This window comes from Balaenoptera acutorostrata, chromosome 18 (genome assembly GCF_949987535.1).
Source record: "Balaenoptera acutorostrata chromosome 18, mBalAcu1.1, whole genome shotgun sequence".
Classification (NCBI taxonomy): Eukaryota; Metazoa; Chordata; class Mammalia; order Artiodactyla; family Balaenopteridae; genus Balaenoptera; species Balaenoptera acutorostrata.
The window spans coordinates 72,203,940-72,225,239 of NC_080081.1; the positions used below are offsets into that span (position 1 = coordinate 72,203,940).

General features: G+C 38.5%; 2 protein-coding genes across 3 annotated transcripts in view; one reads left to right on the top strand and one right to left on the bottom strand.

Moving 5' to 3' along the window:
* BRCA2 (BRCA2 DNA repair associated) overlaps nucleotides 1-12,098 on the bottom strand; it is a 54,121-nt gene extending 42,023 nt beyond the window's left edge. For both annotated transcript variants that reach the window (XM_057532631.1, XM_057532630.1), the window contains exons 1-9: nucleotides 11,936-12,098; nucleotides 11,136-11,241; nucleotides 8,355-8,600; nucleotides 2,661-2,769; nucleotides 1,967-2,016; nucleotides 1,834-1,874; nucleotides 1,514-1,625; nucleotides 681-730; nucleotides 314-425 (exon numbers count right to left, since the gene is read on the bottom strand). In XM_057532631.1, coding sequence (XP_057388614.1) covers nucleotides 314-425; nucleotides 681-730; nucleotides 1,514-1,625; nucleotides 1,834-1,874; nucleotides 1,967-2,016; nucleotides 2,661-2,769; nucleotides 8,355-8,600; nucleotides 11,136-11,202 — 787 coding nt within the window. In that variant the 5' untranslated portion in view covers nucleotides 11,203-11,241; nucleotides 11,936-12,098. The remainder of the gene's footprint in view (nucleotides 1-313; nucleotides 426-680; nucleotides 731-1,513; nucleotides 1,626-1,833; nucleotides 1,875-1,966; nucleotides 2,017-2,660; nucleotides 2,770-8,354; nucleotides 8,601-11,135; nucleotides 11,242-11,935) is intronic.
* Nucleotides 12,099-13,748: 1,650 nt separating this feature from the next.
* Nucleotides 13,749-20,667, top strand: ZAR1L (zygote arrest 1 like). Its single transcript, XM_007193609.3, has 4 exons — nucleotides 13,749-14,695; nucleotides 15,203-15,295; nucleotides 16,880-16,954; nucleotides 20,524-20,667. The coding sequence occupies exons 1-4, from the start codon at nucleotides 13,955-13,957 to the stop codon at nucleotides 20,665-20,667; spliced, it is 1,053 nt and encodes a 350-aa protein (XP_007193671.1). The 5' UTR covers nucleotides 13,749-13,954.
* Nucleotides 20,668-21,300: the final 633 nt, after the last annotated feature.

Here is a 21,300-nt window from a genome sequence, read left to right on the forward strand (position 1 = left end):
TATCTGCAACCATACTTACTTTCTAATTAGAAAATAAGGTTTTCACATTTAGTTAATCATTAAGTCTTAATCTGCATCTCTGTGAGTTTTGAGTTATGGGTTTTCTTTTGTTTTTGTGTCACAACAGCATCTTTGAATAGTATTGTCCTACTATGATGTTTAAACATTTTCATCTAAATCAAGTTAGTTTCTATTCTCAATACCTTCAGTAATCATGAAAGGAGAAGCAATGTGTTTTCTCTTCAAGAAAAGAGGAGCAATATTTCAATGATGTCAGTTGAAAACAGTAGTTCAATTAAACAGAAGGACTTACCATGAGTTTTAGCTTCTGTTTGATTTTTGTTTTCACTGTCTGGCCCAGAAGGGATAAACGTAATATTTTTCTTCAGACTTTCATCATGGTTAGAAGAACAGTTTTTCGAAATCTGCAAAAGTTATGTTTTAAAATCACTAGTATAAAAACCCTCACTATAGTATATTCAACTTATTCTTAAACAGAGAGACAGCAAAGTTTCATAGTAAGTCAAAGAAAATCACATATAGAAACAGGTTTAGAGACTTCCTCAAAGGCTTAGATAAATCATAAATTAGAGAATGAAAAATGCAAGATAAATAATTTTTCAAGGCATTCTGAAATTATGCAATTGCAACAGCATAATCAATTTGTCATATTTACTTACAGCAGTACTATCATTAGGAAATACAGTTGCAGATGCTTCTTCATCTCTGACTGTAAAAAGATAAAAAGTTCAATTTACCTATACTGTATCATATGTCGTACATTAAAGTTCATGTAAAACTTATGTATTTTTTGGTCAGACATCAAAAGAAACATGCACTATTGGATTAAATGACACATTTGAAACAAAATTAATTGATCGAAGTATAGTAATTAGAAAGGTCAATCAACACAGTGGATAAGCTGTGCTCACAATTCCTTAGTACCACTGATAAAGTGGTAAGAAACTATGGTTTGCTGATCCTGACTTGAAGGTAATAGTGTCCACAAGGTAATACTTGAAGGTAATACTGTCCACAAAGGCTTGGAAAATCAGACGAAGCTGTGAGGTCATGACTTAAAAGCAAAAGCTTGTAGACTTTAGTATTTTTTTAGATAACAATATAGTTGAAAGGCATATCATATGTTAAACACTTCTTACTTTTCAACATGCTTTTACCTATATTATTTCATCTCAGCAAGAAAAGAAGAAAATTAAATGCCCAGCTAAAGAGGAATCAACATGGAATGTATTTTTCCTAGAATAAAAAAAAATCCTGGTTTGTGTATAAATTAATTTGATTCCTCTAAAATACCATTTAATGCACTTGAGATTTATTTCAATCTACACTAAATAGAATAAAATTATTCTGAACTACCAACACACTTATCAAAAACAGTATTATCTAATCTGATTACTATCTAATCATCTTTTCATATTTTTTTTTGGACAGAAGCATTACAGATGATAATTTATCAACATCATCTTATATAATACATATTTGCTAGGATTACCTATGAGCACAGTAGAACTAAGTGTTGGTGGGGTGGCCAAAGAACTTGACCAAGACATATCAGGATCCACCTCGGCTCCTAAACTTTCGGAAATACGTTTTGGTGTCTGACCCTGAAAATAAAGAAAATAGTTTATTTCACAGAAGTGCACTGATGATTAAGAGTATTTTTTCATTCACTTTTTTTTTCATTTTTCATTTACTGAATGCCTATGTGAGTCAATCTCAAGTACAGACCTGTAAATCTCAGGGCAAACTTATGACACTGCTGTCAAATTCTCAATTACTACATAGTAAAAATAAACTAGGCAGAATATTTACCTTCATGAGCTTTGGTGTATGAAATAAACTTCCACATATCACTGGGGATAAAACAAGGGACAAAATTACTAAGCTTTATTTTTATTAAAATTTAGAGTATTTGAAAAATAAAAAGCCTTGTTTTTAATCATACCTGACTTTTCTCTTTGTGGTGTTACATGTGTACATCGTAAAACAACAGGACTAAAACAAAACAAAACAAATCCCTCAGATTATTTCAAAAGAGAACAAAAATAGCAAAGAGAAACAAAATACTAATCTTATTAAAAAAAGGACTCTCAGTCATATCAATTATTAGAATTATACTAGTTTGTAATATTTTTAGATTACTTTTTAAAAAGTAAATATCTCATGAAGAATTAAGTAACCACTAACTTATGTTTAAAATCCCCATTGAAAGTAATGTATAAAGTACTCACAAATTTTAGATGTTAGGAATTGTATATTTTGAATTTAAAAATGATATAAAGTGACTCTATAATAGCATCATATTCTCTCCAAAGAGTCAAAGTACACAAATTATTTTAAACAGGATATTTCAAAGGCATTGCTTTTCATCAATAATATTTTTGTTACTTAAAAATTCCATGGATACACAGGAAAATAGTGAATTCAATGTTATAAGAAAAACAAAGTAAATATTTCTAATGTAAAAATTATTGTATTAAAGGACTCAATCTAAAAGGAAATTATTTTAAAATAGAAGATCCTCTACCAGGCTCTACAGCAAAATATTACCATGAAAATTACATGCATCTGTATATAACAAACATCACATGTAGGAAAACGTTTCATTTAGATATTTTAATATAATGACTTCATCATACCTTTCACTAAGAGAAGAATTTGGAGGTGGGCTGGTAACATCATTTACTTGATTCATTTTTGCCTTCGTTGTGCAACAACTTTTATGTTTACCACTGGCAATGTCCTTTCCTGAAACAGTGCAATAATTCAGTGAGTATGTGTATGTTCTAGACTGTGAATTTTTATTCTCTGGAAGTATTTGAAAACAAAAAGCCTCATCTATATTGGGAAGAGAATATATGGGGAATTCAGTCTGAACTGGTTTCTCAGTTTGCTCACTCCTCTCAAAAAGGGATGTCTCAAAGGATGTCTGCCCCCATTCAACAACCATGTGATGCATACAACAAGCCCAAGACAGTTTGAGTAATACAATTCAAGACAGAGCTTTAACCACAAGGAGTTCACAGTATAGTAGGGAAAACTGTTTGAAATGTGCACAAGTGGAATACAAAATAAATGTGGCATGACCTGTCATTAAGTTACACACAGTACTATGGTATCTTGACAGGTGAGAGTAAAGGAAAAGACATTTACTGAAAACCTATCAAAGTAAAAAACCTGACCATATCACTCTTCTGCTGAAAACCTCTCAAGATCTTGTTTTCAAGATTGAGTTCAAACTCCATAACAAAACTCCCTAGTAACAAGGCCTTTCACAATCTGATTTAATTTTTACGATGACATTCTTTCACAATCTACTTTTTAGCCATGTCCATCCACGTGCATATTCTGCAAGGATGTTCTCTTTCACTCTAGGCCTTTGTACAAACTGTTTCTTTCTACCTCTTTTTATTTCTCTTGACCTAGATTCTCTTTCAGGTTTCCATTTTTAAAGTTCCTCCTCCAGAAATCTTTACTGGTCCCTAAGGAGAGACTGACTGCCCCTCCGATGTGTTCCCCACAGAGTAGTTTATCATACACTGTTCCTGTTTCCCCTATTAGACTGTGTGCTCCTTGAAGTAGAGAACTTGTTTTATTTATCACTGTATCCTTAGAAGCTACAATAATGCCTGATACATTATAGACACTCCACAAATACTGGCTGAATGAATTAGCAATGATAACAAAAGTGGGTTGTAGACAGTGACATATAATACTTGTGTCTGTTCTTATTGAACACATCTACTTTCTAAGGCAATAATGTTTCTAAAACTATATGTGGCTCTATCAAATCCAATTTATAGTTTTTCAACATTCCTATTTTCTGTATCACAAATGTGGCACTTGAGGCGCTTACTATTACTCTTAAAAAATTGTTTTTAAAAATAATTGCTTTGGGCTTCCCTGGTGGCGCAGTGATTAAGAATCCACCTGCCAATGCAGGGGACACGGGTTCGAGCCCTGGTCTGGGAAGATCCCACATGCCGCGGAGCAACTGGGCCCGTGAGCCACAACTACTGAGCCTGCGCGTCTGGAGCCTGTTCTCCGCAACAAGAGAGACCGCGATAGTGAGAGGCCCGCGCACCGCGATGAAGAGTGGCCCCCACTTGCCACAACTAGAGAAAGCCCTCACACAGAAACGAAGACCCAACACAGCCATAAATAAATAAATAAATAAATAAATTTAAAAAAATAAAAAATAAATAAAAATAAAAATAATTGCTTTATAGCAGGAAACTAACACAACATTGTAAAGCAACTATACTCAATAAAAATTAATAATAAAAAAAATAATCGCTTTAATTGTTCCTATAATCTCTAACTTAGAGAAGCTTTGGGGAAAATAAGCTGCATTAGTGTTAGTGAAACAAAGCAAAGACCAAGCTGAAAACTATTTGTAGCAGCCTACTCAAACATTGTGTTATATTCTCCTTTCTCAAGAAACAGGCAATACACATAAGCCAAATGTACGTGTAAATTGCAAACCCTTCTTCAACAAGATATCCAATCTCCTTCTCTAAGAGACTTTTAGTTAAAGATACTGAAAAGTAACTAAACCTATTTTGAAATTTCACCTTTTCCCTTTTCTTTGTTTTAAGAAAGATTAAGGATCTTTCTTAAAACAAAGATCCAAATCAGAACAAACAAAAACACGGACTTAAAAAAGAAGGCAAACAATGAGATACCACTACACACGTGTATGTCGATTAAAATCTAAAATACAGACAAGGATGATGATAAGGATGTGGAGCAAGAGAAGCTCTCCTTCACTGTGGACGGGAGTGCAAAATGGTACAGCCACTCAGGAAGACAGTTCGCAGTTTCTTACAAAACTAAACATACTTCTACGATGAGATCCAGCAATTGTACTCCTAGCTGTTTACCCAAATGAACTGAAAACTCAGGTGCACACAAAATCCTGCATATGAATGTTTATAGCAGCTTTATTCATAATTGCTGAAACTTGGAAGCAACCAAGGTGTCCTTCAATAGGTAAATGGATAAACAAACTGGTACATCCATATAAAAGAGCATTATTCAGTGATAAAAAGAAATGAGGTATCAAGCCATGAAAAGACAGGGAGGAACCTTACATTGCTAAGTGAAAGAAGCAACTATATGACATTCTGGAAAAGACAAAACTATAGACAGTAAAAAGATCAGTGGTTGCCAGGGGTTTAGGGTGAAGGAAGGAAGGGTGAATAGGTGGAGCACATGGGATTTTCAGGGCAATGAAACTATTCTGTATGATGCTGTAATGGTGGGTACATGACATTACATGTTTGCCAAAATCCACAGAACTGTATGAAGAATGAACCCTAGTGTAAACACAGGGCTTTAGTTAATAATAAAGTATTGATATTGGCTCAGCAATAAAAAGAAGTGCAAAAGAATAGAAACTGTAAGAAATTAAAAGTAAATAAATAAATGAACCAGGCAAAATGAAGTTCATACCCCAATAAATATTTTCCAAATAACTTGAGGATCTCATAAATAGGACGAATGATGGTTAAGATAAACTCATGGGATCTTATGCAAGAGGAAAGACTGCTGAGGAGAAACAGCACACTGCCTCATGGAATTTAATGGATAATTTAAAAATAATATATTAGATGTTAGAACTGAACTAAGTACATTTAAAAACAGTTTAAGTCCTACTCTTACATTTCAATACTCAATTTAAAGTAAACTTAAAAGCAAAAGGTCTCAAGATACTACAGTCAACAGAATTATTTATGCAACCTTAAAAAACTTAACTCCTCTGCCGTGAGTCCACAGTGACCTTATTAATTCATTCCTATCCTTCCTTGGTTATAGAAAGACCAATCCCAGCAGGTTACAATTAGACAATAAACCACCAACTCTAGGTATGTCTTTCAAGATTCAGTAGATTCAGTACAAACTGGTTTACAGAGCTTTTCCTGACCAACTAAGACAGATGGCTGTTACCTTTACTATATCTATAACATTGTACTTTGTACATGCTCCTATTATAACATATACCAACCAGTATATTTATATATTTTCTCCCTTACATGACTGAGTTCCAGAGGTCAAAAGCCATCTTATTCATGTTTGTATCCTTAATGCCAAGCAAGCTGCCAGGCAAAAAGCAAGCATGGAATATTTGTTGAATGGATGATTCCCTTTTCTGTGTTCTCTTCTACGTTTCATTTGTTAAATATTCCCTAAGGTTCTATCCTAGGCCTCATCATAATCAATTTTCTCACCATATCTGATGACTTCTTCACTTTCCAAACAGATAGTTGATTCCTATATCTTTCTCTCCCACCTGTATCTTTCTTTAGTTTCAGTCTTGTATTTCCAAAAGCTCTCAGGACATCTCCACCTTCACATCCCAATACTTTCTCAAACTGCAATCCAAACCTCAACCTACTTTTTCTTCATCCTTTCAAACCTTTTCCCTCTCAAACCTGCTTTTCCCCCAGTGCTTACAATTTCTACGAATGTCACCACTACATTCTTAGTCATGCCCTACACCTGTGATTTGATCCTTTCTTTTGAATTTTCCATATCTAGGCTATTGCAGGGTCCTGTAGTTTCTACCTTCTATATCCGCTTTCACTACCATTACTCTAATTCAGGCACCTGCTCCCGTCACCTGGACCACTATGTGTCTCCTAACTGATCTCCCTGCCTGCAGTCTTCTCTTCCTATAAGAATCACCCAATTAGTTTAAAATGTACGTTCATGACCACCATTCCCAGAGATTCTAATTTAATAGATTCAGAAAAGTGCCTGGAATCTTCCTTTTCAATCAGCACTTCAGGAGAGTCTAATGGTCCATGCCTCACGTTTTGAAAAACACATCTCCAAAGACTGCTGCCAGATTTTTAGGCTTTCTAAGCAAAATAAATATTCATTTATTCTACAAATACTTACTGAATACTCACTACGTATGCCATTAGGTATCCAATAACGTTTAAGAGAATCTTTGCTCATTACCTACATCCCCTTTTCTATGTGCATTTTCTAATACCATGAGTATCCTATTTCACAGCACTAATCAGGGGATTATTGCTTATGTAAGTCTCCTTCACTGGAAGCTAAATGAGTGCAAGAGGGACTACTTCCCAGAAGCAGAGAGATAAGTCAAGATTTGAAAGATGAGTGTCAGTTAGCTAGACAAAGCATAAGAAGAAGTAAGTACTGGGCAGAGGTAACTGTGTTAAGAGCCACAGAGCATGGTGGTTTCAGAAAGAAATTCAGTACAAATGAATGGTAAATTGACGGTGGGTGGAAGGGGAATTATGGCAAGATGAGGCAAGAGTTAATGAGAGAACAGATTATAAAGGACCTTGTAAATCATATTAAGGAGTCTGGATTTTATCATGAGGACAAAGGGAGGTAATCAAAGGTTTGAAGCAGGAAGTAGCATGATTAAATTTGCATGTGACTTCTCTGCTCAACAACCTATCAAATAAATTCAATTTCTTTAGCCTGGCATTCAATGCCTGCCTCTAATCTGCTTTTTTTAGCCTTAGGCTGTTTATTGGTCCCTTTCAAACACACAACACTCCAAACAGTTTGAATTACTTGTTATTAACTTCACAAACTACATATTCTTCCTCATGTTTTTCCCTCTGCCTAGAACACGCTCACTCTACTCCATCTTCAAATTTCTGAATCTCATCTATTCTTCAAGGTTTAATTCAATTGAATATTCCCTAATTGCCCTCAATATTATTTATGCTTCCTTTCTTCTTAACTCTCATTATACTTTTTGTACTTTTCTTTTGGCATGTACCACATTCAACCCTGAACTGTACTTAATCCGTGTACTGTTAATTCCTCTTACTAGAGAGTAATACTCCAAAGAAAGGAAGCGTATGTTACTTAAATCAAGCAGGTAATAAATATCTAAATGAATATATAATCTTATTACATGATAAGTTGCAAACATCTGGCACACAGGCCAGAGAAAGTGCTATCAAATCAAAAGACATTTATAGCAATTGTTAAAAAGAATCTCTGTCCTCTGTGATAGCCTGCAGAAATACAGTTTAGTTTAACATCAAAACAAGCCCTAGGTTTTTTTGTATAGGAATGACATAATTTAGCAAATCTCAGTGGGCAGGATATATTAATCAAAGGAAGGAGGAAAAGAAACATTTATCAAGGACCTACATTATTTTATTTAACCAAACCTAGGTAGTATTTTCACATTTCCACTTTTCAGGTGGGGAAAGTGTGGCCAGAGAGGTTGATCTGACCAACATGACATAGGTAACAACAGAGCTGGGATTTTTAACACAGGTTTGTCTGAATTACTAGTTCATGTTTTTTCTAGTCAACCACATCACATTACTTACCTGAATCTAATCTGAATTTATCTAATTCTTTTAAAGGAGATTGGTACAGTGGCAGAGTTAGACCTCGCTCTTTGAATATTATTGGAGTTGAAGCCAACTGATGATAAGGTTTCCTCTGTGGTGTTTTAAATGGGTTTGTTTCATAACTGCTGATTTTATATTCTGATTCTTCCGAAGGTTCAGAATTATAGGGTGGAGCTTCTGAAGAAAGTTCTTCAAACCAATTAAGGCTTATTGGTCCTAAATCTGTAAGAAAAATTAAAATCCCATCTGGGTTTTAATCAGTGACACAATAAAATCCATGAGCCAGTAAAGATTATAATTGTTTGAGATTTTGACTGTGGATTACTTTTAAGGAATACTAATTAAACAGGATCATTAATATGTTCTCTTATGAATCTGTAGTAAGGTATAACAGAGGTTTACAAAAGTTACAAAGAGATTATGAGCTATATTAGCTCTTCTAAAGTTTTCTTTCATATTCACGACTCAGAAACAAAAATCATCCATAGTAAGAATGTATTCCACAGATACAATTCAAGTAATTATCAATACTACATAAGTGGCTGTGATAAATCTATAGATACAAGAGACATGTCGACTCACAAATCAAATGGAATAGATTCTCTGTTAAAGAGAAAGACAAAATTTCTCCTGTGATCTATCCTTAAAGTAGTGGTTCTCAAAGTGTGGTCTGTGGACCACTTGAGGCGAAGGTCACTAAGACCATTTCAAGAGGTCCATAAGGTCAAAACTATTTTCATAATAATATTAGCCATCATTTGCCTTTTTCCCAATGTTGACATTTACACCACTGGTGGGTAAAACTGATGACAGCTTTGCCTGAGTCAAGGCAGTGGTCACAAACTGTACTAGGAATCACTGTATTCTTCGTCACCATGCACTTATAAAAAAACAAAAACAAAAAAGCGGGACCTCCCTGGCGGTCCAGTGGTTAAAACTCCATGCTCCCAATACGGGGGCACGGGTTCCATCCCTGGTCAGGGAACTAAGATCCCACATGCCGTGCAGTGCGGCCAAAAAAACAAAAAGCAAGTTTAACTTAAAGTGTCCTTAACGAGGCAGCAAAAGTTAGTTTTATTAAAGCCTAACCCTTGAGCACATCTTTTTAGTATTCTCTGTGACAAAAATGGAAGCATTCATAAAGCATTTCTGCATATTTAAGCTCAAGAGTTGTTTAGAAAAAGCACTCATGTGATGACTTGTGAGCTGAATTAGCACTTTTCATGGAAGGCCATTTTCACGAGAAAGAACGACTAAGTTATTCTGAGTTGGGTGATTTGGTAGACATTTTCTCGAAAATGAATGAAGTGAGCCTGCTACTGCAGGGAAAACAACAGTTTGTTGCCAATGATAACATGTGAGCTTTCAAATGAGAATTAGAATTTTATTAAAAACTCTATCAGCCTCTGTGAGCTTGACGTCTTCCCAATCTTAAAAGACTTTTCTGATGAGATCAGTGAGGTAACCAATGTGATTTTTATTTATTATATTTTATTCATTTATCTTTTGGCTGCGTTGGGTCTTCGTTGCTGCACGTGGGCTTTCTCTAGTTGCGGCGAGCGGGGGCTACTCTTCGTTGCGGTGTAAGGGCTTCTCATTGCGGTGGCTTCTCTTGTTGCGGAGCCCGGGCCCTAGGTGCATGGGCTTCAGTAGTTGTGGCTCACGGGCTCAGTAGCTGTGGGTCGTGGGCTCTAGAGCACAGGCTCAGTAGTTGTGACACACGGGCTTAGTTACTCTGTGGCATGTGGGATCTTCTGGGACCAGGGCTCAAACCCATGTCCCCTGCATTGCCAGGCGGATTCTTAACCACTGCACCACCAGGGAAATCCCCCAATGTGATTTTTTTAATAATGTCTAATGCAATGTGTCAATACATGGAATATCATTAATATTTTTCAAATAATCCACACATGATGTTACAACATGGATAAAAGATTTATTCAAGGTACAAGAAAGACTAATTGAATTTAATGTAACAAGAGTATGAAAAATTCATTACATGGTTTCAGATTCCACATTGCAACTTTTAAGAAACTACCACTTGTCGTAAGTTTTGGAGTCGTACCAAAGAAAAATACCCACACTTAAGTGAAGACTATTAAAATACTTCTTTTTCTAATTACATTGCTGTGTGAGGTTGGGTTTTCTTCATGTACTTCTACCAAAACAACATATTGTAACAGATTAAATGCAGAAATGAGTATGAGAATCCAGCTATCTTCTATTGAGCCAGATAGTAAAGAGAACTGCAAAATTTTAAAATAATGTCACTCTTCTCACATTTTTATTGTAAAATAGTTATTTTTCATAAACATTCACGTTAACATGCAATAGGTTTATTTTTATTAATTAAATTAATAATTTTTTTTCTTAGTTTTAATTTCTAATGTGGTAACCTACATAAACAAAGGCTCTTGGTCCTCAATCATTTTAAGAGTGTAAGGAGAACTGAGACCAAAAAGTTTGACAACTTCTGCTATAACGTTACCAGTGCTTCTGATTTGCTAGAAGTTCTCTGCTTTAAAAACAATTCTGCTAATCAAGGGGTCAGTCTCCTCTTTATCCACTACAGGTTCTATACTTATCATTTGTTTAACTGTAAATGATTATTTTCCTGATTTATGACTCCATAAAGCGTAGTTTATAGTGTAAACAAAAACATGAAGTACTGAATTCAGCAAGAATGCATAATTACATATTTTTCTGAAAACATTTTTCTCAATGTAAACAATCAATTTATATAAAATCTGTCGATACCTGCTTTGTTGCATCGCGTCTTAAAAATTTCAAAAAACGTTGGCCTCTCTTTGCATCCAATCGGCATTTTTATCTACAATATTATTCCAACGTTTGGTAACGGAGTCTGCAAAAGAGAACACCAAAATACACTTCACAGGGATGCAGTCCTTCTTAAGTGACTCTGAGGTAAAAGCGGAAGCGGGTAAACCTGCCTAAAGTTACATTGTTTATTTACCTCGGTCCCATTCGGAGACCAGAATCGAACTCACAGCGATGAAGAGAGCATTGTATATTTATGCCGTCCAATAGAGCAGCCACTGGCCACATTCAGCATTTGAAATGTGGCAAGTGTGACTCAAGAACAGAATTTTTAATATTATTTACTCTTTATTAAATTAACTAGTCACGTGTGGCTAGTGGCTGCGCAGTTAGCGAGGGCTATTAGATCAACACCGTTCGGCAATTCCCAATCAGTAAATCTTCGTTAACACAGCAGTTACCCGGGGACTAAGTGAGGCAGATACAGTGGGCCATAGGCTCTAAGACATTTTCCAAAATAGCAATATTCCGTGAAAGTAACTTCATCGTGATTCCAATTAAGGAAACTTCAGCTTTCGACGTCTGGGACAAGCGGCGCCCAAAGCTGGGCAATGGAGTCCCCGGGAAGGGGCGGGGCTCGACCCTCCAGCCCCGAGGAGCGGGTCCCTTCTCCCCGTCGGTGCGGGGCGGGCAGGGACCAGCGAGGGCCCGAGGCCCGGCTCCCACCCGGGCACCGGAGGCGCTCCCCGCCGCCCGTCTCCACCCCTGCCAACACTAACCGCCTTCAGAGGTGCAGCTGTTTTTGTCCAGAGTAGGCTGACAAAACGCGCGCCGGCACTCAGATCAGAAATCTGACCCCGCAGGCTCCTTTTCGCCGCGACCCACCGCACCAGACGACTCCCAGAGCGCGGAGCCGTAGCAGCCCCACCTCCGCCCAGCGGGTTTCAGACTCTCGCTCCAAAAGCCCGCTCACGGGATACGTCACGCGATGACGCCATGACGCTGCACGCAGCGCGCGCGCGCCACCCGGAAGTCAGACTCGGGCCGGGTCGCCGCCGCCTGCAGTTGTGGACAAGGCGAATACTTGTTCGGCTGCCTGACAGTCAGTTCCGAGCTGCTAAAGACGGAGCTGAGGTGCCCATTCTCTTCTCCTGAGCCTTCAGACTACTAGGCCACGCTGCTTGGAGGCACCACGCCCTATATATACTCGCCGCCTCCTCCCCCTTCTCTCCGCTCCATGTCACGTTTGGGTGGTCGCCCTGGAATGCGGCCTGGGGTCTGTGAAAAGTCTCTGTTTTGTCCTAAGAGCGGGCGTCCCCCAAAGTGGGCAGACGTTAGAAAACCCCAGAGTGGTCCGTGGCTGTGGATAACTCCCTTCCCGGCTGAGTGCTCCCTAAAGAGTGGAAGAGGCTGAGATTTGAAGCCAGAGAACATTGCTTCTAGTACGCGTGTTGCTCTTAGGCAGCAGGATTTCAAAACCTCTGAGCCTGTTTCCCTGCTTGAAAAATTGTGAAACCCACCTCAGGTCTTCTGAAGTGTTAGGCACTTCCCTCTGCAGGCTTCCGTAGTATCCCTGACATTCCTAGGGTACCAAACACCTGTTTTGTGCCTGACTTCCCCTCCAAACTGCCTTGGAAGACAGCAGTCTCATCATTCACAGGGTCTGTGATATGCCTAGCACAAGGCTTAATTCAGGTTTATTGTAATACCTAGAAAGCCTTCAGCTGGATTCTGGAGGTGAGAGGGGCTCATGGGCCTTGCTGCTTTCCCAAGGCTCTTGAGCAGTAAACAGTGGAAGCAACCATGGATTTGGGAAAGAGTGGCCTCTACTTGGTACCTGAGGTGTCATTTTAGTTTGATCATAACCCTTTGCTGTAGTAGGAAGCCTTACCAATACAGATAGATACCAAAGCTTATGATCATCTATGTCTAAATAGCAAAGAAACACGGGCCTGGGATCCTTACCCAATAACAGCTAACACTTAATGAACATCTATGAGTTATTCTGCTTTGCTTTATAAACAATATCACGTTTAATCTTACAATAATCCTATAAATTGGTTAGTATTGTCAGATGGGGAATCTGAATCATCTAGTTAAGTAAGTTGCATGATAAACAAGGCCTAGGTTTCAGTTCAAGTCTGTGTAACTTCAGATACTTAACTATCCTGTGATTGTCTGCATTTAACCTCTAAATCTGAACAATTTGCTGCTTTTCACCTTTTTTGGGGGGGCAGGCCCACTAGAGTGGACTAATGAGAACTGTACGTATGTCATACAACCCTCTGAAATATATTTTTTCACTATATACACCATTCCTCGCCCCCCCCACCCCCCCCCGCACTCTGCCCATAACTTTATGCTCCTTGCTCCTGTAGTACCAGGTTTTTTACATTCATTAGCTCTGCCATAATATACTTTCTTCCTTATACTCACTCTTGTAGTGCGGCAGCTCAAGTAATTTACTGCTCGTATTGGATGTACAGTATCTTTTAAAACAGGGTCTCTAAAATGGTAAGTCACTGTGGGAATAGTGAATTAATGAATTGCTAATTAAAACATGTGTGTGAATAAGAAGGTAAATGAAAAACAGCTTTGAAAAAAGATTCAGGAGCAGTGAATTGAAAAGACAGAAAAAAGCAATTAGGGATGAGGTGGCAATTAGACCTCCGTAGGTAGGGAGATCGCGTTCCCTTCTCCAATTAGGGTAATAGGAAGCAGCACCCATCAGAATCAGAAATAAATGGAGAAGCTCGGGAAGAACCTGAACCAACTTGATCTGGAGAAAGAGGGGGCGGATGAAGGTGGAAGGCAAAACAAGGACACAAACGAACTGCCCCAGAATATTGCGTTGCGCCTGGGCGCACGGCGGCCGCGGCCGGATGGAGCGCTTGGTCCGTGTTCCCTACAGCTTGTACCCGGGCTATGGGAACACGCTGCCTTTGGGCCAGCCTGGACTCTCTGAGCACAAACAGCCCGACTGGAGGCACAACAACGGTCCCCCCGCTTTCCTGGCCAGGCCGGGGCTGCTGGTGCCCTCCAACGCCTCCGACTACTGCGTGGACCCTTACAGGAGGGCCCAGCTTAAGGCCATTCTCTCCCAGATGAACCCCAGCCTGAGCCTGCGTCTGTGCAAGGCCGACACCAAGGAGGTGGGCGTGCAGGTGAGCCCTCGGGTGGACAAGTCCGTGCAATGCTCATTGGGGCCTCGCACCTTGCACAGCCGCTCCCCCTGGGGCAGCACGGGGCACAAAGCGCCCCTGTCAGCCTGGGGAGTCTATTCTCCAGTGATGGGCCGCAGGGGCCTGGTGCGGCTGCAGAAGGATGGGGAAGACGAGGCGAGGAAGGCGCTTTCGGGTCCTCCCGAGGCCAGCCAGCCGCCGCCGCCACCACCAACACCAAGGTCGGAAGAGGACCAGCGGGAGGAACTCCGGCAACAGGAGGAGCTGGGGGAGGAAGATGCCTTAAGTCCTCGGGAAAGGAAGAGCAAGCAAGCTCAGGGAGACGCCAGCCAGCCGCTCCGGAAGCCCAACTTCCAGGTGAGCTTTCTCTTCCCTCGTCTCAGCCCTCTCTTTCCTTTTTTCCATTTCTGGCGCAACGAGAGCAGAATCTTCTCTCGCAAACATGTATTTTACATGTCCTATGTGTATGTGTGTGTGTTTAACTTTTTTGGTAAAATGGGGTGCCAACTTTAAGCCTATGAAAACCCAAAGTTTGGGAACCATAGCTATTGGAAATGAGGAGACAAAGAAGGGTTTCAGGTTTGTGAAATCTGTGATCAGATCTTCGTTTTGTGCAGGTGGTGCCAATGGCCTTGGGGAAAATAGATTGGAAAAGCATGAGAGCAGCTAGAAGCGTCCCAGAGTAATCAGTCCTTGAGAGCCGAGTTCACGTAGTGACCTTGAGAATAGCTATGGATGAGATTAAGGAGGCGTCTTGTTGTTTCGTATACAAAGCCACAAGGATAGAAGGATCTGGCTTTTTATCCGCACCCCCCCCTCCACACCACCCCAAGATAGTAAAGGACTTTTCCTCCTTATTTGCAGTTTTTAGAACCAAAATATGGCTATTTTCACTGTAAAGATTGTAAGACGAGATGGGAGAGTGCTTATGTGTGGTGCATTTCTGGAACTAATAAGGTAAGTAAAAGTGAGTGGGACAAGGGAGAGCATGGGTGGGCACAGGTGCTCCACGGAGGAAGAACATGTTTCCTAATGGAGCATGACCAGAATGCTATCTCGGTCATCTTGGCAGCCTCCGTGCCAGGCACATAACAGGTGTTCAGTAAATGTTTGGGTTGAACTGAATTGGGCTGTCCACAAGAGCTCCCGAGCTCCTGAACCATACCCTGGTGTTATATTTGGTTTGGTAGTTGCACTGGACAAAATGTCCGGTTATTTAAATGAACTCTTGCTCTTGTATACATTGGGACTTGCTATAATCATTTTTTAGTTGGTATATTGTAACAGGTTCGGGCCTTAGCTCTAGAAAATTTCCACTGTCTGTCCACAAGGTGGGGCAATGAGAGAAATAATTTATTGTAAAGGTTAACCTTGAGAGCCTTACTTATTTAGGCTCCCCGCCTTAATTTGAATTAGTTGTCAACATACTTAGGTTGGGAAAGTTTACACATTTTGCATTTCCGGATTTTCCTGAACCATCAGACTCTGGTCATTAAACACTCTCAGTTTGAGAGCAGTAGGCTGGACTTGAGCAGCTTCTGTCTCCTTTCACTGGGCATGTGGCCTTTATTTCACAACAGTCTACATCTGGTGTCTCGCATTCACCTCTACGAGCATTTGAGTTTGAGGCCCCTGTGCTGTTGCATTTTAGATACTGCTTTTCCTGCTTAAGGACTGTAGAGGGAGAGGGTAAGGAGGCATGCTATGACCTGAATGAAAACTTGTTTTTTTGTTTTTTTGTTTTTTTAACCCTAGCCATTTATTAGACCCTGGAGGTGAATAGATTTTTAAACTAAACTAAAATTACTTTCCTTCTCTTGCCAAAAAAGAAACAGTGGGTTTAATTCAAACACTGGTGACACTAGGAAACAAAGAACAAGACATAGAACTCATCCTGGAGAAATTTATTGATAGGAATGATGCAGACAAAATGATATTTGGTGGTATATGCATTGGCACCCGTGGCATGGAAGTGGTACAGAAATGATACAGGAGGGGGATGATTAACCCTGTCAGAGGGAAGGCATCTTGATGTCCAAGCAGGATTTTAAAGGTTTATAAATAGGAGTTCACCAAGAGAGGAAGGGAGAGAAAGTGCACAAGAAAATGCACAAAGCCTGGAAACCATGTGTGTTGGTGGGTAACTATAAGTAATTTAAATTTCAAATTGAGAAATACTGAAAAAAATGAAAAAGTAGGGGCAAATAGACCAGGACAAAAGGAGCAGGTCAAGGGTTCTGCCTGCACAATGAATAAAGTTATAATAGCTACTTCTCACTGAAGACTTTTACTGTGGTACTTTGTGTGCATTATTGGGTAGTTGTCAGAATTATAGAAAAAGGAAGTGGTATTGTCTCAATTTTACAGGTAAGGAAAACGAGGTTCAAAGAATAAGAAAAAATGACTGATAGCACTAGAAGAGCTTAAGACTTCAGCATAGAGGTTGGGCAAAAGCAAGCTGCAAGGTGAAGGAATGGATTACTTAGGATCTGGGAGCCTAGAGTAAATATAAACTTGTATAAAAGACAAATTTCTCTTTAGGTTTATTTCAAACAACTCTGTTGCAAATGCCAAAAGAGTTTTAACCCTTATCGAGTAGAAGCAATCCAGTGCCAGGTAAGCAAATAGAATATTTCCATCGTATCTATAATGTTTTCATTCTTAAGCATGAAGCTTCTGTGGCAAAATGTTAGGATTTGATAGACTTAGATATCTGTACAGGAGTGTTAGGTTTTCTGTATGTTTGAATTTTTATAATATTTTAGAAAAAGCATTAATTCTAGGTTTTTTTGGGGGGGGAAGGGGAAGGTTTACTCTTAAGTTGCCTTATGTGGTGTGTTTATGTATGTGGTGTGTTTTTCCTCAAACACCCTGTGTATAGTTTGCATGTAATAATTTAACAGGTAACCTTTATTAAGCTTTTACTATGTGCCAAACTTGAGGCCAAGTGCTTTTCATTATCTTCTGTAATCTAACCTTTGAGGTAGATGTTATTCCTATGATACAGACCAGAAAGCTAAAGTTCAATAAGAAAATAACTTGCCCAAGGTTGGACAGATAGTATTAGAGTTGAGATCAGATTCCATGGTGTCCCCAAAGTCTAGGATGTCACAGAATTCGACGAGCTCTTACCTAAAACAGGTTGCAGGAGACATCTCTTGAAGCTTTTCAGAAAAGTGTGACATAGTTGATTTTCATAATCAAGAATTTTTTTTAACCTAAATCTTTCACTTACTTAAAAACATTTTTATACTACTAAGAAATAAATAACTTAAAAAACTAGTCTAATCGTTTATAAATGATTTATCTTTAGATTTTCTAGTCTGACATTCTCATTTAGTCTGTTTACTATAATTACTTTGGATTTAAATATATTTTCTTACTATTATACTCCTTTTTCTTGTGTTCACTTGAATTGATTTTTTATATCCCCCCCCCCATTATCTTGGATGGATATCCAATATCTTGGCAGTTATTCATTCTTTAATGTTCATCTTACAGCATGATTCTTTAACAACTTATGTAGACGTTGATAAGTCAATCTCACCTCTCCTTGACAATGCAGTGACCTTAGGTCACACTAACTCCTTATCACTTCATCCGAACTTCTTTGCTGCTATTGTTGTATGTTAATTTTAAACTTTAAAAGACATTATTTGTTATAGTCATAATTAATTTAGCTTTAGCTACATATTTACCCTTTCTGCTGCTCTCAGGTCCTTTTTGTATCTGGGACCACTTTCCTTTTACCTGAAGAACACATTTTAATATTTCCTGTAATGCAGGTCTGAAGGTGACACATTTTATTTTGTCTAGATAGCTTTTTTAAAGGATATTTTTGCTGAGTGTAAAATTTTTAGGTTGGCAGTAGATTCTTTCTGCCCCTTAAGGATCTGACCTTCATCGTTTCTGTAGAGTTGGCTATTGGTCTTATTGCAGCTCCTTTGAAGTAATATATCTCACTTTTTCTCACCTTCTTAAGTCTGTTTGCTTTTAAGATATTTCTCTCTGCTTTGGTTTTCAGCAGAGAGAAATTTACAGAAAATAAATTTTACAATTTATACCCGATTGTAGTTTCTTTGTATTTATCCTGCTTACAATTCATAGTGTTTCTTGAATCTGTAGCTTGAAGACTTTTATCACTCTTGGAAAATTATCAGCCATTATCTTTAAAATATTACTTCTACCTCCATTCTCTCTTTCTTCTAATTACTCATATTAGACCTTTTTCCATATCCCTTTTATCTCTTTTATGCTCTTTTCTGTTTTTCCTATGCTTTTGTCTCTCTTTGCTTCAGTTTGGTTAGCACCTACTAAACTATCTTCCATTTCTCTAATTTTTCCTTCTGCTCTTTCCAATCTGCTGTCAAACCTACCTATTCAGTTATAGATTTCAGTTACTGTGTTTTTCAGTACTAGAATTTTTATGTCTTTTTAAGTGACGTCCAGTTCTCTGTTGGAAATATCAGTCTCATCTCTTTGAACATATTAAACATCATTTTCTTAAAATCTGTACCAGAAAACTCCATTAATTTAATCCTCTGTGGTTCTGTTGCTATCCTCTTCACATTCCTTGGTTTTCGAGTATGTTGTTCTGTCTCCTTATATACCTGGTTACTTTTGAGTGCTATATATTGTATATGAAAAATTATAGTGATAATAATAATAATAATTCGAGGCCTAGGATAGTATTGTTTTTCACAGAAGACTTGCTTCTGTTGGGCAGATGGGAACACTAGCAATTTCAGATTACTATTTTCCAATCAGGGTTGAGCTGTTTTGAAACTGGGCTTCAGCAGTTGAAGGCTGGTCAATTTTTGGTTCATTCTTATTCTTAGGGTGTAGCCTTTCAGGGCCCTTCAGGGTCCCAGCACAAAACCTGAATTGTTTACCAGGTCTCTCCTATTTTGACATATTTAAGATTATCCCTCAGCCTCATCAACTTGTTAAACTCATTTTCAGCTTCCTGTTTTCTTTCACCTCTTACCGAATTGCCTTTAGAGAGAAAATAGTCCCAAATGTCAGGCTCATCTCTATTTCTGGGCTTCCTCCTCTGATACTTCGGTAACTCTCCAGTGCCTTCAGGTAGTTCTTGTTTTTAATTATTATCTCCTCTGCTCAGCTTTTCTTGTTGTCCTAAGTAGGAGATTTGGTCAAAACTACCTAATCCACCATTACTAAAACCAGAAACCTACCTTTAGACTAAATCCTGATTTTTTTTTTTAACTAAAAAAATTTGTTTTGAATTAAGCCTTTTCTTCGTTATAAAGGTGATATGAGGATTAAGTGAATTTATATAAAGTGCTTGGAGCAGTACCTAGAGTAAACAACATGTGAGTATTGCTGTTAGAATTTTCTTAAGGATGCATACTCATCAACAGGAGAGTGGAAGATGTAATTGCAGTACAACATTTGATAAATCATATCTGAGACACTCATTTGGAAAATAAAAATGCCTATTTTCACAATATAAAAGGTAAAGCTTGACTTATTCTTTTTGGCTATGGACATATGCAGAAAATAGAGCAGTGATTATAAATTTTCAAAGATTAGCAGGGTTGGGAAGGTGGACCAGGGTAGTATAACAGTCTCCATGGGGTGTGATTTTTATTTATCAGAAGACAGAATAGGATAATGGTTAAAAACACTTCAAATTCCAGCAGAGATTAGGCATGACTGGAAGGAAAACATGTAGCTTCCTCTAGAGCACCCCTCCCTCCAGCTGTGACAACCAAAAATCTCTCCAGATATTGCCAAATGTCTGCTGGTAGGTAAAATACTACTGGTTGAGAATCATTGCTCTAGTATTTTTTAAATGTTCCAGTCTAGGTAATCAAATCACTTAATACCCACTGCTCACTCCCACCTGGCTACAAATGTAGAAACCTGCATAATGAAGAGACTCTACAAAACTCTAACTTTTAAACCTTTTCTCTTGTATCTTCTGGACTGGCTCATCAATGTTCTGTTAAATATCGTCTTTGATCATTCATTTGGAAAAATGCATGACATTTAGTGGGCTGTGAGTGTTTTTGTACAATTAGGCCTTGGACTTCTCATAGGATTCAAAGGAGGAGAAAGATATCAGGGGTAGGGGTGATGGGGAGAAGTATTTTCATTTGAAGACTACGTTTGACGAACTAATTTGATCATTTAGTCCCCAAACTGTTGCTTCTTTTCAAAAGACCTGTTCAAAGTCTCGTTGTTCCTGTCTTCAAAAGAAAAGACACATCGATCTAAGGAGGCCTCATCGGCAGGAGCTGTGTGGCCGCTGCAAAGACAAGAGATTCTCCTGTGGCAATATTTACAGCTTTAAATGCATCATGTGACAGGCAGCATGCTTTGTACGGGACACCTGAACTCTTCTTGTAATTTACTGTATAGTTCCTCTTTTGCACCTTGGCTCTGACCTGGTATTGGAAAATGGTTTAGGCTTTTGTACTTTTTGTAGGTGGTATGACAATTGTCGATGTGAATAGAATAAAATAAATGCATGTAAAATAGACCATGAAGACACATTAATTGGTGATCCCAGGGTAAAAACATCACTAAAACATTGGGAAAATGGTAGATCCTATCACTAATATGAACGGAACAATGAAGAGGAACAGTCATTCCTTTGACAAACTTTTGTAAACTGGGTGTTCTAAGTGCTAGGAATATAGAGACAATCAGGAGCAAGGCCCTTGCCTTCAAGTATACTTAATCATTATAGCAAATGCATAAATAGTACTTAGTATATGCCAGGCATTGATGTTACTCATCACAGCAGTCTTATTATACTCCTTTTTAATAGATGAGGAGAGAGAGCCACAGGGAGGTTACAGGGTAAAGCCAGAATTTGAACCTAGGTAGACTAGTACATTCTCCACGGCTTTAGATTTACTTAGATTTTTTTCTCAGATTCAGATGTGTTAAGTGCAATGAAGGAAACGGGGCTATAATAGAGTGACTCTTTTATA

Coding starts and splice junctions, on each gene's coding strand:
- ZAR1L (XM_007193609.3), top strand. CDS start 13,955: ATGAAGGTGGAAGGCAAAACAAGGACACAAACGAACTGCCCCAGAATA. Junction 14,696..15,202: donor TCCGGAAGCCCAACTTCCAG/GTGAGCTTTCTC, acceptor CCTTATTTGCAG/TTTTTAGAACCAAAATATGG. Junction 15,296..16,879: donor GCATTTCTGGAACTAATAAG/GTAAGTAAAAGT, acceptor ATTTCTCTTTAG/GTTTATTTCAAACAACTCTG.